Below are 15,142 nucleotides of genomic sequence, written 5' to 3'. Positions count from 1 at the left end.
CCACAAAACCAAAAACTAGCATAGGGGAGGCAAAGGGAATTCTCGGGGTGATAATGAAAGGAAGGTAGAGGAGAGCAGCTGTGCAGTGGGCTAGAAAACAACCAGCCGAGAAAGGAACAGGGCAGGGGGCTCCAGGAAAAACATTTCTATGAAAAACAAGAAACGGAAAATACCCAGTAAATTTGTCTATAATGGGAAGAGTTTTACAGATCTGTCAGAGTTTGAGGATGATTGACCTAAGCAACTGAAAAAATAAGACAACTATTAACTCCAGGAGAAACAAAGATGTACAGGAAAGGGAACTTCATAATGCCACAGCTCATCAATAAAAAAAAGGCTGTCACAATAAAATAAATATTGAATATTAACCTAACCAAAAACATGAAATAACTTTATGTGAAGCATGAGGGCATGAGGTAGGAGGGAAAGAGATTGTGTGTGCTAAGTGCATGTGTGTGAGTGTGTGTATTGGTATATGAATTGATGGGGTAGTGTAAGACAGTAAAAAAATCCCCAACTTACAGGATGGCAAAAATAAAGTATAAGATTGAAAAAAAAATCAAGAAATAATAGTCAAAGCATATTATTTAGAACATGGTGGTGAATATCAGAAAAATCAGCTATAGAGACAAAAGCAGCTGCCCCTGGTAGCAGGGCTGAGAATGTGGGAAGGAACTGCTCTTTTTGTTATAAACTTGAGGTATCATTTGGCTTTTAAACCATGTGCATGCATAAAACAAAAAACCTCAACCTAAACCAAATGTGGCAAAATCTGTTAAACTGAGTGGTGGGTATTCTCACATTTCATATGTCACTCTCTATTCTTTTCTTATTTTAAAACTAATTCCTATTTTTTTAAATTTCCTTTTTAGCTCTAGAAATTCCGTTACTCTATTACTCATTACATGTTAGTTGCCCCTATTATGTGGAGGGAGAAGAGCATAAACGAAGAAAAATACAGTGTTCTTTACATTAACGGAAAAAAAAAAAAACAAAAACCTGTGGCCCACCCTGGTTTTTATTTTCAAACAAACACTTAATATTAATTTAAACAACACCTTGATAAGAAAGTTTTATTTGATACATCGAAAAGAAAAATTCCCAGACGTAATAAACATAACAAGTGGGGAAAGAAGAGAATTTTGAATATATATGAGCCCACTAATGTGTAACAAAACTGAACCTCTTGATACATGCATGCAAACATACACAAAAGTACATGTGAAAAGATGTGGAAGAACAGACAGCAGGCTGGGTGCAGCAGCTCATCTCTATAATCCCAGCACTTTTGAAGGCTGGGGCGGGCAAACTGCTTGAACTCAGGAGTTTGAGACCAGCCTGTCCAACATGGCAAAACCCTGTCTCTACAAAAAAATACAAAAATTGGTCAGGCGTGGTGGCATGCACCTGTAGTCCCAGCTACTCAGGAGGCTGAGGTGGGAGGATGGCTTGATCCCAGGCTGGGGGGTGCTGAGGCTGCACTAAGCCGAGATCGTGCCACTGCACTCCAGCCTGGGCAACAGAGTCAGACCCTGTCCCCAAAAAAGAAAACAAACAAACAAACCAAAAAAAAACAAAAAAAACCCCAAACTGTCAGTACAGTTACCTCTGGGGAGCTAAATGGGTCTGGGGATGGAATGAGAGTGATCTAAAGTTTATTTTCACTTGTTTTGACTGGTAATTAATAGACATGGTAAGATTTTCCAATGGCAAAAAAGATACACATGGTGAAAATAAGTCCCTCTCCCACTTCTGCCCCTAGTTCCCTTCTCCAAAGGCAGCCTCTTATAACTAGTCTGTTACTTCTTAGCATTATTCCAGATACACAGAAGCCTATGTTTACATACAGTACTTACTTTTTGAACTATAAACGTTCTCACACCAGTCATGCTGTTCTACCCCTGACTTTCTTCCTGCAAATAGCCCTTGTCTTAGAAACAATGCAAGCTATTTTCCACATACAGTTTACCTCCAGCCGGCCTTGTTGGCTTTTATACACCACTTGAGGATTCTCCTGTAGTATGCTGCCATAGAGCTCTCGAAAGTGGGCTATATTGGGCTTCACAATATTCAGCACTTTTGTTTTATCCTCTCCAACCACCATCCGAAAGTCACCTAGTTAAAACAAAGAGATAAACACATCTTCCATTAAGAATCCACGCTCTGACCTATGAATGACACTCCCCACACTGATACTGCATGGGTTCACTCTGGCAGGATCCCTCATCAAAACACTTGTTTTTCCTCCTCAAAATGTGGGCACTTTACCCAAGAAATGTGAGTTCTTGTTTGGAGGAAAACAGGGTCTCTCAAATCACAAAGCCCTTTATGCCAGTTAAATTTACAGTTACTTAGGTTCAGAAGGTAATCACAAGCGAGTAGCTAACTTGTTTTAGTTTTTCCAATGCAGACACTTCTGCACCTACAAAGTCCTGTCTCATGGGTCAAACTCTGCCTGTGGCCAACGAGGGAGACAGGAGCTGTGCACCATCACTGCAGACTTGTCCTTGCCATTGCTTCCTCATGGTTGACCTGTATGCTTATGAGGGCTTTTGAGGTACTTTATGAATATAATTAATCTTATCGTATTTTACAATGGCAAAATAAGGCTTAAAAGTTCTATAAAAGGAGGTTTGCATTGAAGATGAAATTGAAAACAGATAGAACTTGTTAAACTGCAAGTGATGAGAAATGAAGATGTTACATTTGCCTATGGGATGAATTGAGCTGTAAAACAAGTAATTCGGAAAGACAAAAACATTTCTGAATCAAAAGAAAAGTGCCCCGCCAATGCCACTGACAACCATCGGTAAGGTGGAGGAGAAAGGAACGGGAAAGTGGATACGCTTGAGTGCATGCCTACTGGGCTAATGCGAAATCAGAAGAGGCTGGACACACGCAGAACCTTCTGAGTCAAGCATGCTGAAAGCAATGTGGCTGAATCCTTTGTTGGAGAGACAGCAATTTGTCAGGGGGAGTGGAGGGGTGGCAAGTGTAGGCAGATACTCCAGCTGCTGAGGAATCTCCTGGGGCTAGGATGACGATATAATTTATCATCCAAACTAGGTCACTTCTGAGGGTGAAGGGATTGCTATAAATAATTACACTAGGACAAGTATAAACTGAGCAAACCAGGACATATGGTTACCCTTGCCAATTTCTTTTTTCTGGAGAGGGGAAGGGATCATAGAGGTCATTACTTGCCGCAGTGGATTTTCCTAGTGCAAATTGTTGGCTTGTTTTAGAAAAAGTAAAAATACAAAGAAGACCGACAATATGTACTTCATTGAGTAAGGAATAAAATATGCTAGGTTTTAAGCTTCAAAGGACCAATTTACACTACAATGTGGTGGAATGCAACTGGGGACTGCAAGCTTACAAAAACAGACCTCCAGGCCCGGCGCGGTGGCTCACACCTGTAATCCCAGCACTTTGGGAGGCCAAGGCAGGTGGATCACGAGGTCAGGAGATCAAAACCATCCTGGCTAACATGGTGAAACCCCATCTCTACTAAAAAACACAAAAAAATTAGCTGGGCGTGGTGGCAGGCACCTGTAGTCCCAGCTACTCGGGAGGCTGAGGGAGGAGAATGGCAGGAACCCGGGAGGCGGAGCTTACAGTGAGCCAAGATCACGCCACTGCACTACAGCCTGGGCAACAGAGCGAGACTCCGTCTCAAAAAAAAAGCAAAAAACAAAAACAAAAACAAACGGACTTCCAAAGAGCCTCCGGAACCTAACCTTGGTGTACGGGGGGTCTGACTGTTCAGGTGAGTGAGCAGAAGTGAGTCCCAGTCCTAACAATCTGCTCAAATATGGATGACCTTGATTTTTTCACTATTATTTTGAAGGGAAAGAGAGTTGTTAGATAGTTAAAACCTGGGATAACTGATAATAAGGAGGTTGAGAAATCAGTCCTTTCACATATTGCTTTCACATATTGACAGCATAAACTGCTAAAATTCTTCTGGAAAGCACTGAAGCAAGAAACCCCATCTCCGGAGCAAGCCTAAAGAAATAAGCCAGAAACACAGAGTAAGAGGTAACGTTTACTGAGCATCTGGTAAATACCAGCCACTGTGCCAAGTGCGTTGTGGTATTGCTTCATTTCACACACACAGCTCTCCTCTCAGGTAGATAGGATTCTATCCCCATTCACATACAAGGCAACAAAGACAGAGATTAAGAAACCTGCTTAAGGTTTCCCACGAAAATACACTACATATATAAAATTGCTCACTGAAGTACTATTTATAATATTGAAAGCATCCCAAATGTCCAACAACAGGGGAAAGGATGCACTATGATGGCATACTGTTACTATCACGGACAGTAATCACGCCCAGCAAGATGGAAAGTGATCATTTAATAACATGCAGTAAGAAACAAAGATACAAAAGTATAACAGGCCTGGAGTGGTGGCTCACATCTGTAGTCCTAGCACTTTGGGAGGCCAAGGCCGGGGGAATGTTTGAGCTCAGGAGTTTGAGACCAGCCTGGGCTGGAACATAGCAAGGCCCTGTCTCTATATAATTTTTTTTTTTTAAGCATACCAAAACAAAAAAAAAAACTTCATAAAAAATGAGAAAAACAGGACAAAGGGACTATATAAAAATGCTTACTTTTGCTCTAATAAAATACATTTATTGTGGGTTTTTGTATGTGTGCTTTAATATGCTATCTCATTTGGTCATGGCAAAGATCCATAAAATAGGTACTGTTATTCTCAGTTTTACAGATGAGGAGATGGAGGTGAAAAGGTAACATGCCCCAGGTCCAACTGCCTCTCAGTATTAGGGCAGTGACATTTTACGTGATGATTTTACTCTTATAATTTCCCTCCATTTCCCTCACTTCTATAATGTTGGCATATTACTTTCTAGCATTTTAAAACAAATTCATGGGATGCACGGATGATGACTTGACAAATGTGAATGGAGCGGTGGCTGAGTTAACTTTCAACTTGTGTAAATCCTTATGTGTATAAAAATGGATTCCATTATCTTTGAAGAGATGAAATGTCATCAAATGCTGACTCTAACAAGGCTGGCCCTGAAGTGAAAGATCAGTTTCTAAAACTGTTGAGTTCTAAATATTTGTGTCATTCCTTCTTTCTGTACATTCCACAAACAAAAAGTTCCTCAATTTTAGAGTCACTTTCCGAGAGAAGGATTTACCATTTGAAAATATCAAGAATTATGTTTTACAATCCAAATCCTCCCCCTAAAAGAACAATTGCATGCCATGATTAAAGGACCTAGAAAATACTCCAGGCTCTCGGAGAACAAGGACTGGAGCTTTTTTATGTCTTCATCAGCTCCTTGTGCACTGCCTGGCACAGGGAACACACACATTAATAAATGTGTGCAGAACTGAATTTCTCTCACTGCTGTGCAGCTGAACTAGCTCAGCCACAGGGGATAGGAAGCAAATGGGCTTATGACTCATTTCTTCAGAACAAAATGAATAAAATCATGGGCACAGCATGAACCAGCATCTGATCATAACAATCAATTTTTCTTACCTTCGGAGATTTGTTTGCAACAAAACAGCAATGGATTAAAACTGACTGCTGACTTTATTTTATGCCACTAGAACTGCCAGTACAGTACAACAGGCATCCAAAAGGATAATTTCTCCTTGACCTTGAAATGATACAAACTCCAAGGCCTGTAAGCCACCTGTAGGTGGCCTTCCCTGTGATTCAGGCATGCAGCCAGCAGTCAGGGACCTCATTACAAGTGTGCAGATGTGAAGGGCTGCACAGTACAGCAGCAAGGCCCTGGCTTTCAAGTCTGGCAACGTCCCAGGGTGACTGAGGTTAAGTTACTTAAACTTTCTGAGTCAGTTTCCTTCTCTGTAAAATGGCTTAACAATCATAGTAACCTTACAAAGTTGCTTTCAGATTTAATGAGTTAGGGCAGCGGTCCCCAAACTTTTTGGCACCAGGAACAGGTTTTGTGGAAGACAATTTTTCCATGGATGTGGGTCCAGGGGACAGTGGTTTCAGGATGACTCAAGCACATTACATTTATTGTGCACTTTATTATTACATTGTAATATATAATGAAAGAATTATACAACTCACCATAATACAGAATCAGTGGGAGCCCTGAGATTATTTTCCTGCAACTAGACAGTCCCTCTGGGGGTGATGGGAGACAGTGACAGATCAGGCATTTGATTCTCATAAAAAGCCAGGAACCTAGATTCCTCACATACCAGTTCAAATAGGGATTGCACTCCTATAAGAATCCAACGCAGCTGCTGATCTGACAGGAGGTGGAGCTCAGGCAGTAATGCAAGTGACGGAGATTGGATGTCAATACAAATGAAGCTCGCCCACCACTCACCTCCCGCGGTGCGTCCTGGTTCCTAACAGGGGGTTCCCAAGGGTTGGGGAACCCAGAGTTAAGGTATTAGAGAATGCTTTTTAAGCAGTAAAACAGATACTACTTATGATATGTATATATCATAGTTGAAGGATGGAGGGTAGAGGAAGCAGTGGGTCTTGGAGATAATTACCAGCTAACTTTTCTCCCTTTGAACTAACTGCAAGACTGCTGCCATTTCAGTTCAGTGAATATCTGAGTGGCTACAAAGTACCAGGAGCTGTGCTAGGCAATGGAGATCCAGGCTGGGCAACCCTAATCTGAACACCGGAAATGCAAAATGCCCCCTAACCTGAAACCCTTTGAGCACTGGCATGACACCACAAGTGGAAAATTCCACATCTCACCTCATGCAGTGAGTCGCACATATTATTAAAAATATCATATAAAATCACTTTCAGGCGATGTGTATGAGGTGTATATGAAACATAAATGAACTTCGTGTTTAGACTTGGGCCGTCCCCAAGATATCTCATTGTATATGTGCAAATATTCTAAAATCTCAAAAATTACAAAATCCAAAATACTTCTGGCCCCAAGTATTTCAGATAAGGGATACTCAACCTGTCCAGATATAGGCTCTACCTCAGGCAGCAAAGGGTATGAAAAAAAGATCATTTCAGTGCAGATTTTTATGTGGTAGTGTTTAAGGACTGCAGCCCAAACTGGATACTGATATGGCAAAATAATAATCATTTTCATGACTGTTTTTCAGATATAATTCACATACCATGTAATTCATCCATTTAAAGTAAATAATTCAGTATTTTTAATTCTATTTACAGAGTTGGACAATCATCTGTCCAATCTAATATTAGAATATTCCAGCCTCCTCCCAAGAAACCCCATACTCCTAAGTGATCACTCCCCATCTCCCTTCACTCCCCATCCTCAGCCCGAACTGAAACATTGCTGTCATTTTGGTTCAGTGAATATTTGGCTGGCTACAAAGTACCAGGAGCTGTGCTAGACAATGGAGATCCAGGTTGGATCTAATCTACTTTCTTGCCACAGATTTGCCTATTCTGGACATTTTATACACATTGAATCATATACTATCTGGGGTATTTTTATGACCTTGGCAAAATGTTTTCAAGGGTCATCACACGGTAGTATTTATCAGTACTTCACTCCTGCTTATGGTTAAGTAATATACAGATGCACCAATTTTATTTATCCATTTCTCAGTTGATGAACATTTGTGTTATTTCCACTTTTGGGCAATTCATTATGAATAATGCTGCTATGTACCAGTTTTTGTGTGGACATATGTTTTCATTTCTCATAGTAGACATACAGGAGTAGGACTGCTGGGTCATATGGTAACTATGTTTCACATTTGGAGGAACCGCCAAGCTTTTTTCTAAAGCAGCTGTACCACTTTACAATCTTATCAGCAGTGTATGAGGGTCCCAATTTCTCCACATTCTCAACACTTGCTCTTGCCTTTCTTTTTTATTACAGCCATTGTAGCAGGTGTACAATGCCGTCTCTGTGATTTGGACTGGTATTTCCGTTTCCCTAATACCTGTGATGCTGAACAACTTTTCATGTGCTTACTGGCCATTTGAATACCTTTTCTGAAGAAATGGCTATTCAAATCCTTCTCTTGTTTTTAAACTGGGTTGTCTTTTCATTGTTCTGTTGTTGTGGTTGTTTTGTTTTTTTTTGAGACAGAGTCCTGCTCTGTTGCCCAGGCTGGAGTGCAGTGGCATGATTTCGGGTCACTGCAACCTCCACCTCCTGGGGTCAAGCTATTCTCCTGCCTCAGCTTCCCAAGTAGCTGGGATTACAGCTGCACACCACCACACACAACTAATGTTTTGTACTTTCAGTAGAGGCAGGCTTTCACCATGTTGGCCAGCCTGGTCTTGAACTCCTGACCTCAAGTGATCCACCAGCCTTGGCCTCCCAAAGTGTTGGGATTACAGGCGTGAGCCACTGTGCCCGGCCTTTCCATTGTATTTTAAAAATTCTTTATATATTCTGGATACTAGTCCCTTATCAGTTACATGATTTGTAAATATTTTCTTCCATTTTGTTAGCTGCCTTTTCACTTTTTTTTTTTTTTTGAGACAGTCTCACTCTGTTACCCAGGCTAGAGTGCAGTGGCATGATCTCAGCTCACTGCAACCTCTGTTTCCTGGGTTCAAGCAATTCTCCTGCCTCAGCCTCCCTAGTAGCTGGGACTACAGATGCGCGCCACCATACCTGGCTAATTTTTTTTTTTTTTTTTTTTTTTGAGATAGTCTCGCTCTGTTGCCAGGCTGGAGTGCAGTGGCACCATCTCGGCTCACTGCAACCTCCACCTCACCAGGCTAATTCTGTATTTTTAGTAGAGATGGGGTTTCATCATGTTGGCCAGGTTGCTCTCAAACTCCTGACCGAGTGATCTGTCTGCCTCCACCTCCCAAAGTGCTGGGATTACAGGCATGAGCCACCATGCCCAGCCTTCCTTTTCTATACATTAGAAAATACAAAAGTAGGGAGCAATAGGCAGGATCAGGTTCACTATATTGGTTCAGGAAGGAAGCAATATAATCTACTCATCAAATATTTACTGAGCACCTAGTACATGTAACGTACTACTGGAAGTATGCAAACAGAAGGAGCAAAACAAGACAAAAATTCCTTCCCTCCACATCCTCAGTAGTGGAACAAAGACCAAAGATCGATCAATCAACCAACAATAAGATACAGTGTAGCCGACTATGGAACCTGCTATGGGAAAAACAAAAACAGGGAAAGACACAGGGAGTGGTGGAGTTGCAGTGGGCGTCAGGGAAGGCCTCTATGATAAGCCAGAACTGAGGCCCACTGGGGTGGGGTGGGGTGAGGAGGGAGGTGTGACCCAGTGGGTCCTGGGGAAGGACTGACCCAAGTGTGAACCAGGAGTGACGCCCACCACCACAGACCTTTCAGAACAGTAAAGGGTTAAGAGCAAGCATTCCAGGAAGAAGACTGCCTGGGTTCAAATGCTAGCTGGGCAATTACGAGCTATGAGACTCAGGGTAAGCCACTCAACTTCTCTGGGCATCAGTATCCTCAAATGAAAAATGGAAGCAATAATAACTAGTTTGTAAATTTCAGGGACTGAATGAATGTTATAATACCTGACACAGGGTACTAGTCTAAAAAGGTTGGGTATTATTCATGCTTCTATCCCTTCAGGAGTGCTGTGTTCTCAGAAATTAGCAAGTGACTACTGAGTACCCTGAGTTCCGGCTGAGGCACAGAGAAGCAGGGTTCTAAAGTCCTGAGGCAGTCAGCTCCCATACGCCGATCCAACCACACTGCTTGTAAGGTTTCAGATGGCTTCATCGCCACAGAATAAATCTTACTAGCTTCCACTCCAGAGAAAACGTTTCTTTACTGGCTTCTACCAGAATCCAGAATCCACACTTCAGAGAGCTGGCACTAATTGTTAAATTTTTTTCCCCAAGAATCACTCAACTGGCAACTTCCTCACTGCTTCATCTTATTCCTAGAAGTAGCTGAGGCTGTGTTCAGACAATCTGGCAATGAAAGAAGCCCATTCTCTCTCTCATAGGAGAGTGCCTGAAGGTGTTTTTCATCCCTTGAGGACCTTAACCAGCCACATGAAAGGGGGCTGTCAATGTTTCAACCCATCTAAGTACCCAGCTAATTTTTTTTAAATTTAAGAAACAGGGTCTGGCTCTGTTGCCCAGGCTAGAGTGCAGTGGTGTGATCATAGTTCACTGCAGCCTGGAAGGTGGGATTACAGGTGTGAGCCACAGCACCCCGCAAATTTTGACAGGCATTATTTGTCTGTGTAACAAGTTTTATAATTTTTACAGCTGACAACATAATTCCACTTTGGAGAACACATCCAAGGAAGTCAGTGACTCCTTTGCCCCTTCCCCAACAAAAGTAATCTGTACAAAGTGATTCACAGCAGTGTTGCTAATAAAACCGTGATAAATGGAGCTAACCTAAGTGTCTATCAATCACTGGATGATTGAGCAAACAACAGTGTCTCAACCTGAGGAAAACCCATGTGACCAACAATAATCCATAAAAATAATAACAACAGCAATCATTTTTGGAACACTGACTATTAATGAGGTAACATACTGGAGGCAGCCAGGCGCAGTGGCCCACACCTATAATCCCAGCACTCGGGGGCGGGGGGCCGAGGCGGGAGGATTGTTTGAGCTCAGGAGTTCCAGACCAGCCAAGGCACATAGCGAGACCCTGTCTCTACACAAAATAAATAAAATTAGCCAGCTGTGGTGGCGTGCACCTGTGGTCCCAGCTACTTGGGAGTCTGAGGTGGGAGGGTTGCTTGGCCCCGGAGGTCGAGGCTGCAGTGAGCTGTGATCTCACCACTGCACTCTAGGGTGGGCAACAGAGCGAGACCTTGTCTCAAAAAAAAAAAAAAAAAACAGATGTTGGAAGCTATTATATGTATTATCTCATTGAAAATTTCTTTGTGAGATAGTTATCTCTGTTTTACAAATAAGAAAACTGGGGGCTCAGAAAGGTTCAAGCTTGTGTTTCAGGAAATAAAATAATGAAAAACAAATAAAACCACACACAAGAAAGAAAGGTTCAAATACCTTTAGAAAGCTGGTATTCAAACTAGTCCATCATGCACCAGATGAGTGACCTTAGACAGGGAACCACTCTGGGCCTCAGTTTTCTCATCTGGAAAATGGGGCAATGATACAGCACCCAAATCAAAAGGTTGTTGTGAGAATTAAACTAGTTATCAAATTTAAAGTACTGAGAGTAGTCCATGGCACCCAATAATAAATGCTATTTTCCCTGCCATTAAGCCACAGACTTCAGTCACATCAATCTACTGCTTTCTCTCTAAACACATCATGTTCTTTCACACCCTTCTTGCCTTTTTCACACGTGTTGTTTTTCAAGTCTACCACTGACTCACTGTGACTGCATGCTATTAATGTGAAGCTCCTTAGAGCAGAAATTCCATCTGCAGTTCTTTAGGGTATGAAATGCTGTTTTGCTTAATAAATATTAAACCAAGGACCACTGCCTAAAATTGTCATTTTAATAGTTGTACTTACATGACAAAGTTCAGGGTGACCCTTTAAAATGCATTTGGTGCTCCTTTCCTGTTCATTTAAATGCTAACTTCTAAGAAAAACTAAAGGGTTAGAAAGCTTTCTTTTTTTTTTTTTTTTTTTTTGAGACACATGACGTAGTCTCACTGTGTCACCTAGGCTGGAGTGCACTGGCATGATCTCAGCTCACTGCAACCTCCACCTCGCCAGTTCAAGTGATTCTCCTGCCTCAACCTCTCAAGTAGCTGGGATTACAGGCATGCACCACCACGTCTGACTAATTTTTGTATTTTTAGTAGAGATGGAATTTCGCCATGTTGGCCAGGCTGGTCTTGAACTCCTGACCTCAAGTGATCTGCCTGCCTTGGCCACTCAAACTGCTGGGATTACAGGGCCACCACACCTGGCTGGGTTAGGAATCAGTCTTAAAAAAGAAAAGAGAGAGAGAGAGAAAAAAAGGAGGTGGGTGGAGGAAAAATAATAAAAATAAAAAACAAGAAAAGACAAAGCTTTCTCCTTCCCAGTTCGCAGCTTCTCATCCTCCACCTACTCTTTTCTCACCCATCATTTAGAATAATACTGACCTCAGGGCAGTTAAAGTAGTCCTTAAATACTGTATAAAATGTAAAGGATTGTTATTGCTACAAGTAATACCGATCTCGCCTCTGCCGAAGTAATTACTACCAGGCACTTGTCCAACAACATGGACAGACAAGGTTTTTCTGTTCCTTCTCCTGCACACTCCCAGGAAAAATACTGAACTTCACAGATTAGGGACCATACATAATCTCACAACTAGAAAAAGATGGACAATGTCAAAGCTCTAAATAAAAATGAGATTAGCAGACAATATGAATTTTGGCATATTCTCAGGGCTTGGGAGATTTCGGTGGTTTGCCAAGGGATAGAAACCGATCAATTCTAGGACACTGGGTTCTCAGAAGCCTATGAAAGCCAGGAAGAAAATGTGCCTTTCAACACTTTGCCTGGGGTAGGTGTCATACCTATGAAAGAGATCTACCTACAGAGCCTATGTCATTTTCTACCCTCATTACCCTCTTCTAGTTCCAGCAAAAATCAGCTAAAATTGGTAGCAGCCTGAAGGCTAACTTAGGAGTCTTCAAAGAGGTGAAAGCAGCTCAAAAAGAAATTTGGTAAATTTCCTTAGTAATGTTCAGAATTTAGAAGGAACTCCCAGAATCCATCCAACGCTATGAAGATGTTGACTAGAAGGGAAGAAATGGAGGACTGGTAGTGGTAGGGGCAGAGTAGAGAACAGTCCTGCATCTTCTCCCACCAAGTCAGCTTTCATAAAAGGCTTCCGTTCCATCATTTTTCACAGGGGAGTATGGGTAGGGAATCACTCTAATCAAGTGACTCCCTTTGCTCACACAGTGCATGTGGCCTCCTCATTCTGGCACGGGGCCCCGCCACTCTTTGCCCCTATGTCTTTTGTTGGAAGGCAGGGAGGCTGCCAGGTGAAGCTGGAAGCACCCAGAGAAAAAGGCGCTTCAATGCCTTTCTCTACAGTGTTGCAAATACAGCCATAGTCATGGTAGATGAATTTAGGGAAGAATGGAAGAACAAAACCTCTAAGGTCTCTTAAATTTCCATGAAATCTTATCTGTCTGTACTGGGATTCAGAGACTAAACTGCTTTTCCAATGTTCTAAGCATAAAGTTCTTTGACTTACACTTAAAAATCGGGAAAGATTATATTTATTTAAGATGGTGGTTTTCAGACTTTTAAAAAAGTAGCAGACCACTTGTTTTGTAAATGAAATCTTACAAGGAACCTTACTACAGTAAACAGATAGATGGGGGCTCCTCTGGTTGCAGTGAGGGTGAGGGGCCAGGGGCTCTACCCTCTCAGTTTGGGACATAATATGTGTGACTTACTCCCAAACGGTTTAGAGAAAATACATATATATAGTATGTTTACACATATGGAGAAAACAGTGGTCCTCAAAGTGGGACCCCTGGAGGGGCATGAGCATCACTTGGGAACTTGTTTCTAAAAATAAAAATTATTGGGCCCATCTTCAAACCTATTAAATGAACTGTCCGGGGTAGGGCCCAGGAGTCTGTGTTTTAACCTGAGACTTCCTGGTTGCTCAGATACACGCTAAAGTTTGAAAACCACTGATACAGAAAGAATGAGAAAACAAATACGGTGAAATGCTAAAACTGGCAAATCCGGGAAAAGGGCATAGGGAGTTTTCTGTATTATTCTTGAAACTTTTCTCTAACTTTGAAATTACTTCAAAATAAAAATTAACAACAACAACAAAATTACCCTGGGACAATAAGCGTGGAGATGTGGAGAGGGGACCTGGGAGGTAGGGAGGCAAATCACGAGGTTAGTGCCGGAACCACATGAGGTGATGTGATTTACAACTAAGACTGTAGCAGCTCCAGTGCTGAGTGAGAACAGGATATCTGCAGTCTTCAAATATAAATCTCTTCCTTGCAGAACATCTGGGCAGCAACCATACTAACCTGAATAGGAGAGTCCGGCAATCTCTATGAAGAGGTCTTCTTCAGAAAAGCTTTCAGGGAGCATGAGGAAAGCAGTGGTCACAGCACTCTTCAGATTTCTATCAAGGGCTGATCTAAGAGTGACATCCTCATTCATTGAGATAATTTTCACCTGAAAGAGGCAGAACATTGGGAAGAAAAGCATTGCTCAAGTATGGGTTACACATGTACTGGAACTATCTCAAACTCTTCCCACTGAAGATCTTGGAATATTGGTTCAGGTGACACAAAATTGTTCCTCTAATAAGTAATCCCAGAATCTCCTTGTTTTATGCCAAGGTCAAAGAAATCATATGACACAGGAAAGGATCAAAATGCCAAAGAAAACAAATATTCTTCTTACATGAGGAAACGCATCATAGGTTTAGAAAAAGAGTAAAAGTCCTTTGGAAACTTTAATATTTTTAAATTTATAATCTCACTATCGTCCCTTAATTTTTTAGTCGACAGAGGCATTTTACCTCTTTATTTAGACCTCATCTGTAATCTTGGACCACATCTAACATAGGAAGTTCATGCTCTATTTCACAATTTCTAGATACGCTGATTTTGAACTTGACTAAGGAAAAATGAAAGAAAACTAGCTACAGTAGAAAAAGAATGGATTTTAGAGATAGGTATGGGCTCAAGTCCAGGTACCTACCAGCTATGTGAGTTTGGGCAAATGATTTGCATCAAAGAACTGTCACAAAGATTGACTATAATAATAAATGTAAAGCGCCTAGAATACTAGCAACTGCTTTGCTCGTAAAGAAATTTTCTCCTCAATACAGAGTAGAAGCTTCCATCTGAGACTTTCCGCAAATCCATTAAAATACAAAGAGTGACTGCGTGTGGTGGCTCACACCTGTCATCTCAGCACTTTAGGAGGCCAAAGCATGAGACCAGCCTGGGCAACACAGTGAGACCCCATCTCTATAAAACAAAAACCAAAAAAACAAACACCTAGCCAGGCATAGTGATACACAAGTGTGGTCCCAGATACTTAGGAGTTTGAGGTAGGAAGACAGCTTCAGTCCAGGTGGTTAAGGCTGCAGTGGGTTGCAGTAAGCCATGATCATGACACTGCACACCAGCCTGAAAGACACAGTGAGACTCTGTCTCAAAAAAAAAAAAAAAATACTAAGAGCTCCAGTCTGCACTGTAGTTAAGATTCTTTTAAA

At 41.7% G+C, this 15,142-nt stretch overlaps 1 protein-coding gene across 5 annotated transcripts in view; it reads right to left on the bottom strand.

Annotated features, from left to right (window-relative positions):
• Nucleotides 1–15,142, bottom strand: part of TAMM41 (TAM41 mitochondrial translocator assembly and maintenance homolog) — a 59,301-nt gene that overhangs the window by 28,187 nt on the left and 15,972 nt on the right. For all 5 annotated transcript variants that reach the window (XM_025375629.1, XM_025375628.1, XM_025375626.1 and 2 more), the window contains 2 exons: nucleotides 13,941–14,091; nucleotides 1,970–2,115 (listed from right to left, as the gene is read on the bottom strand). In XM_025375629.1, coding sequence (XP_025231414.1) covers nucleotides 1,970–2,115; nucleotides 13,941–14,076 — 282 coding nt within the window. In that variant the 5' untranslated portion in view covers nucleotides 14,077–14,091. The remainder of the gene's footprint in view (nucleotides 1–1,969; nucleotides 2,116–13,940; nucleotides 14,092–15,142) is intronic.

Source organism: Theropithecus gelada, chromosome 2, assembly GCF_003255815.1.
Source record: "Theropithecus gelada isolate Dixy chromosome 2, Tgel_1.0, whole genome shotgun sequence".
In the NCBI taxonomy this organism is placed as follows: domain Eukaryota; kingdom Metazoa; phylum Chordata; class Mammalia; order Primates; family Cercopithecidae; genus Theropithecus; species Theropithecus gelada.
This window is presented reverse-complemented; position numbering and strand designations above follow the sequence as displayed.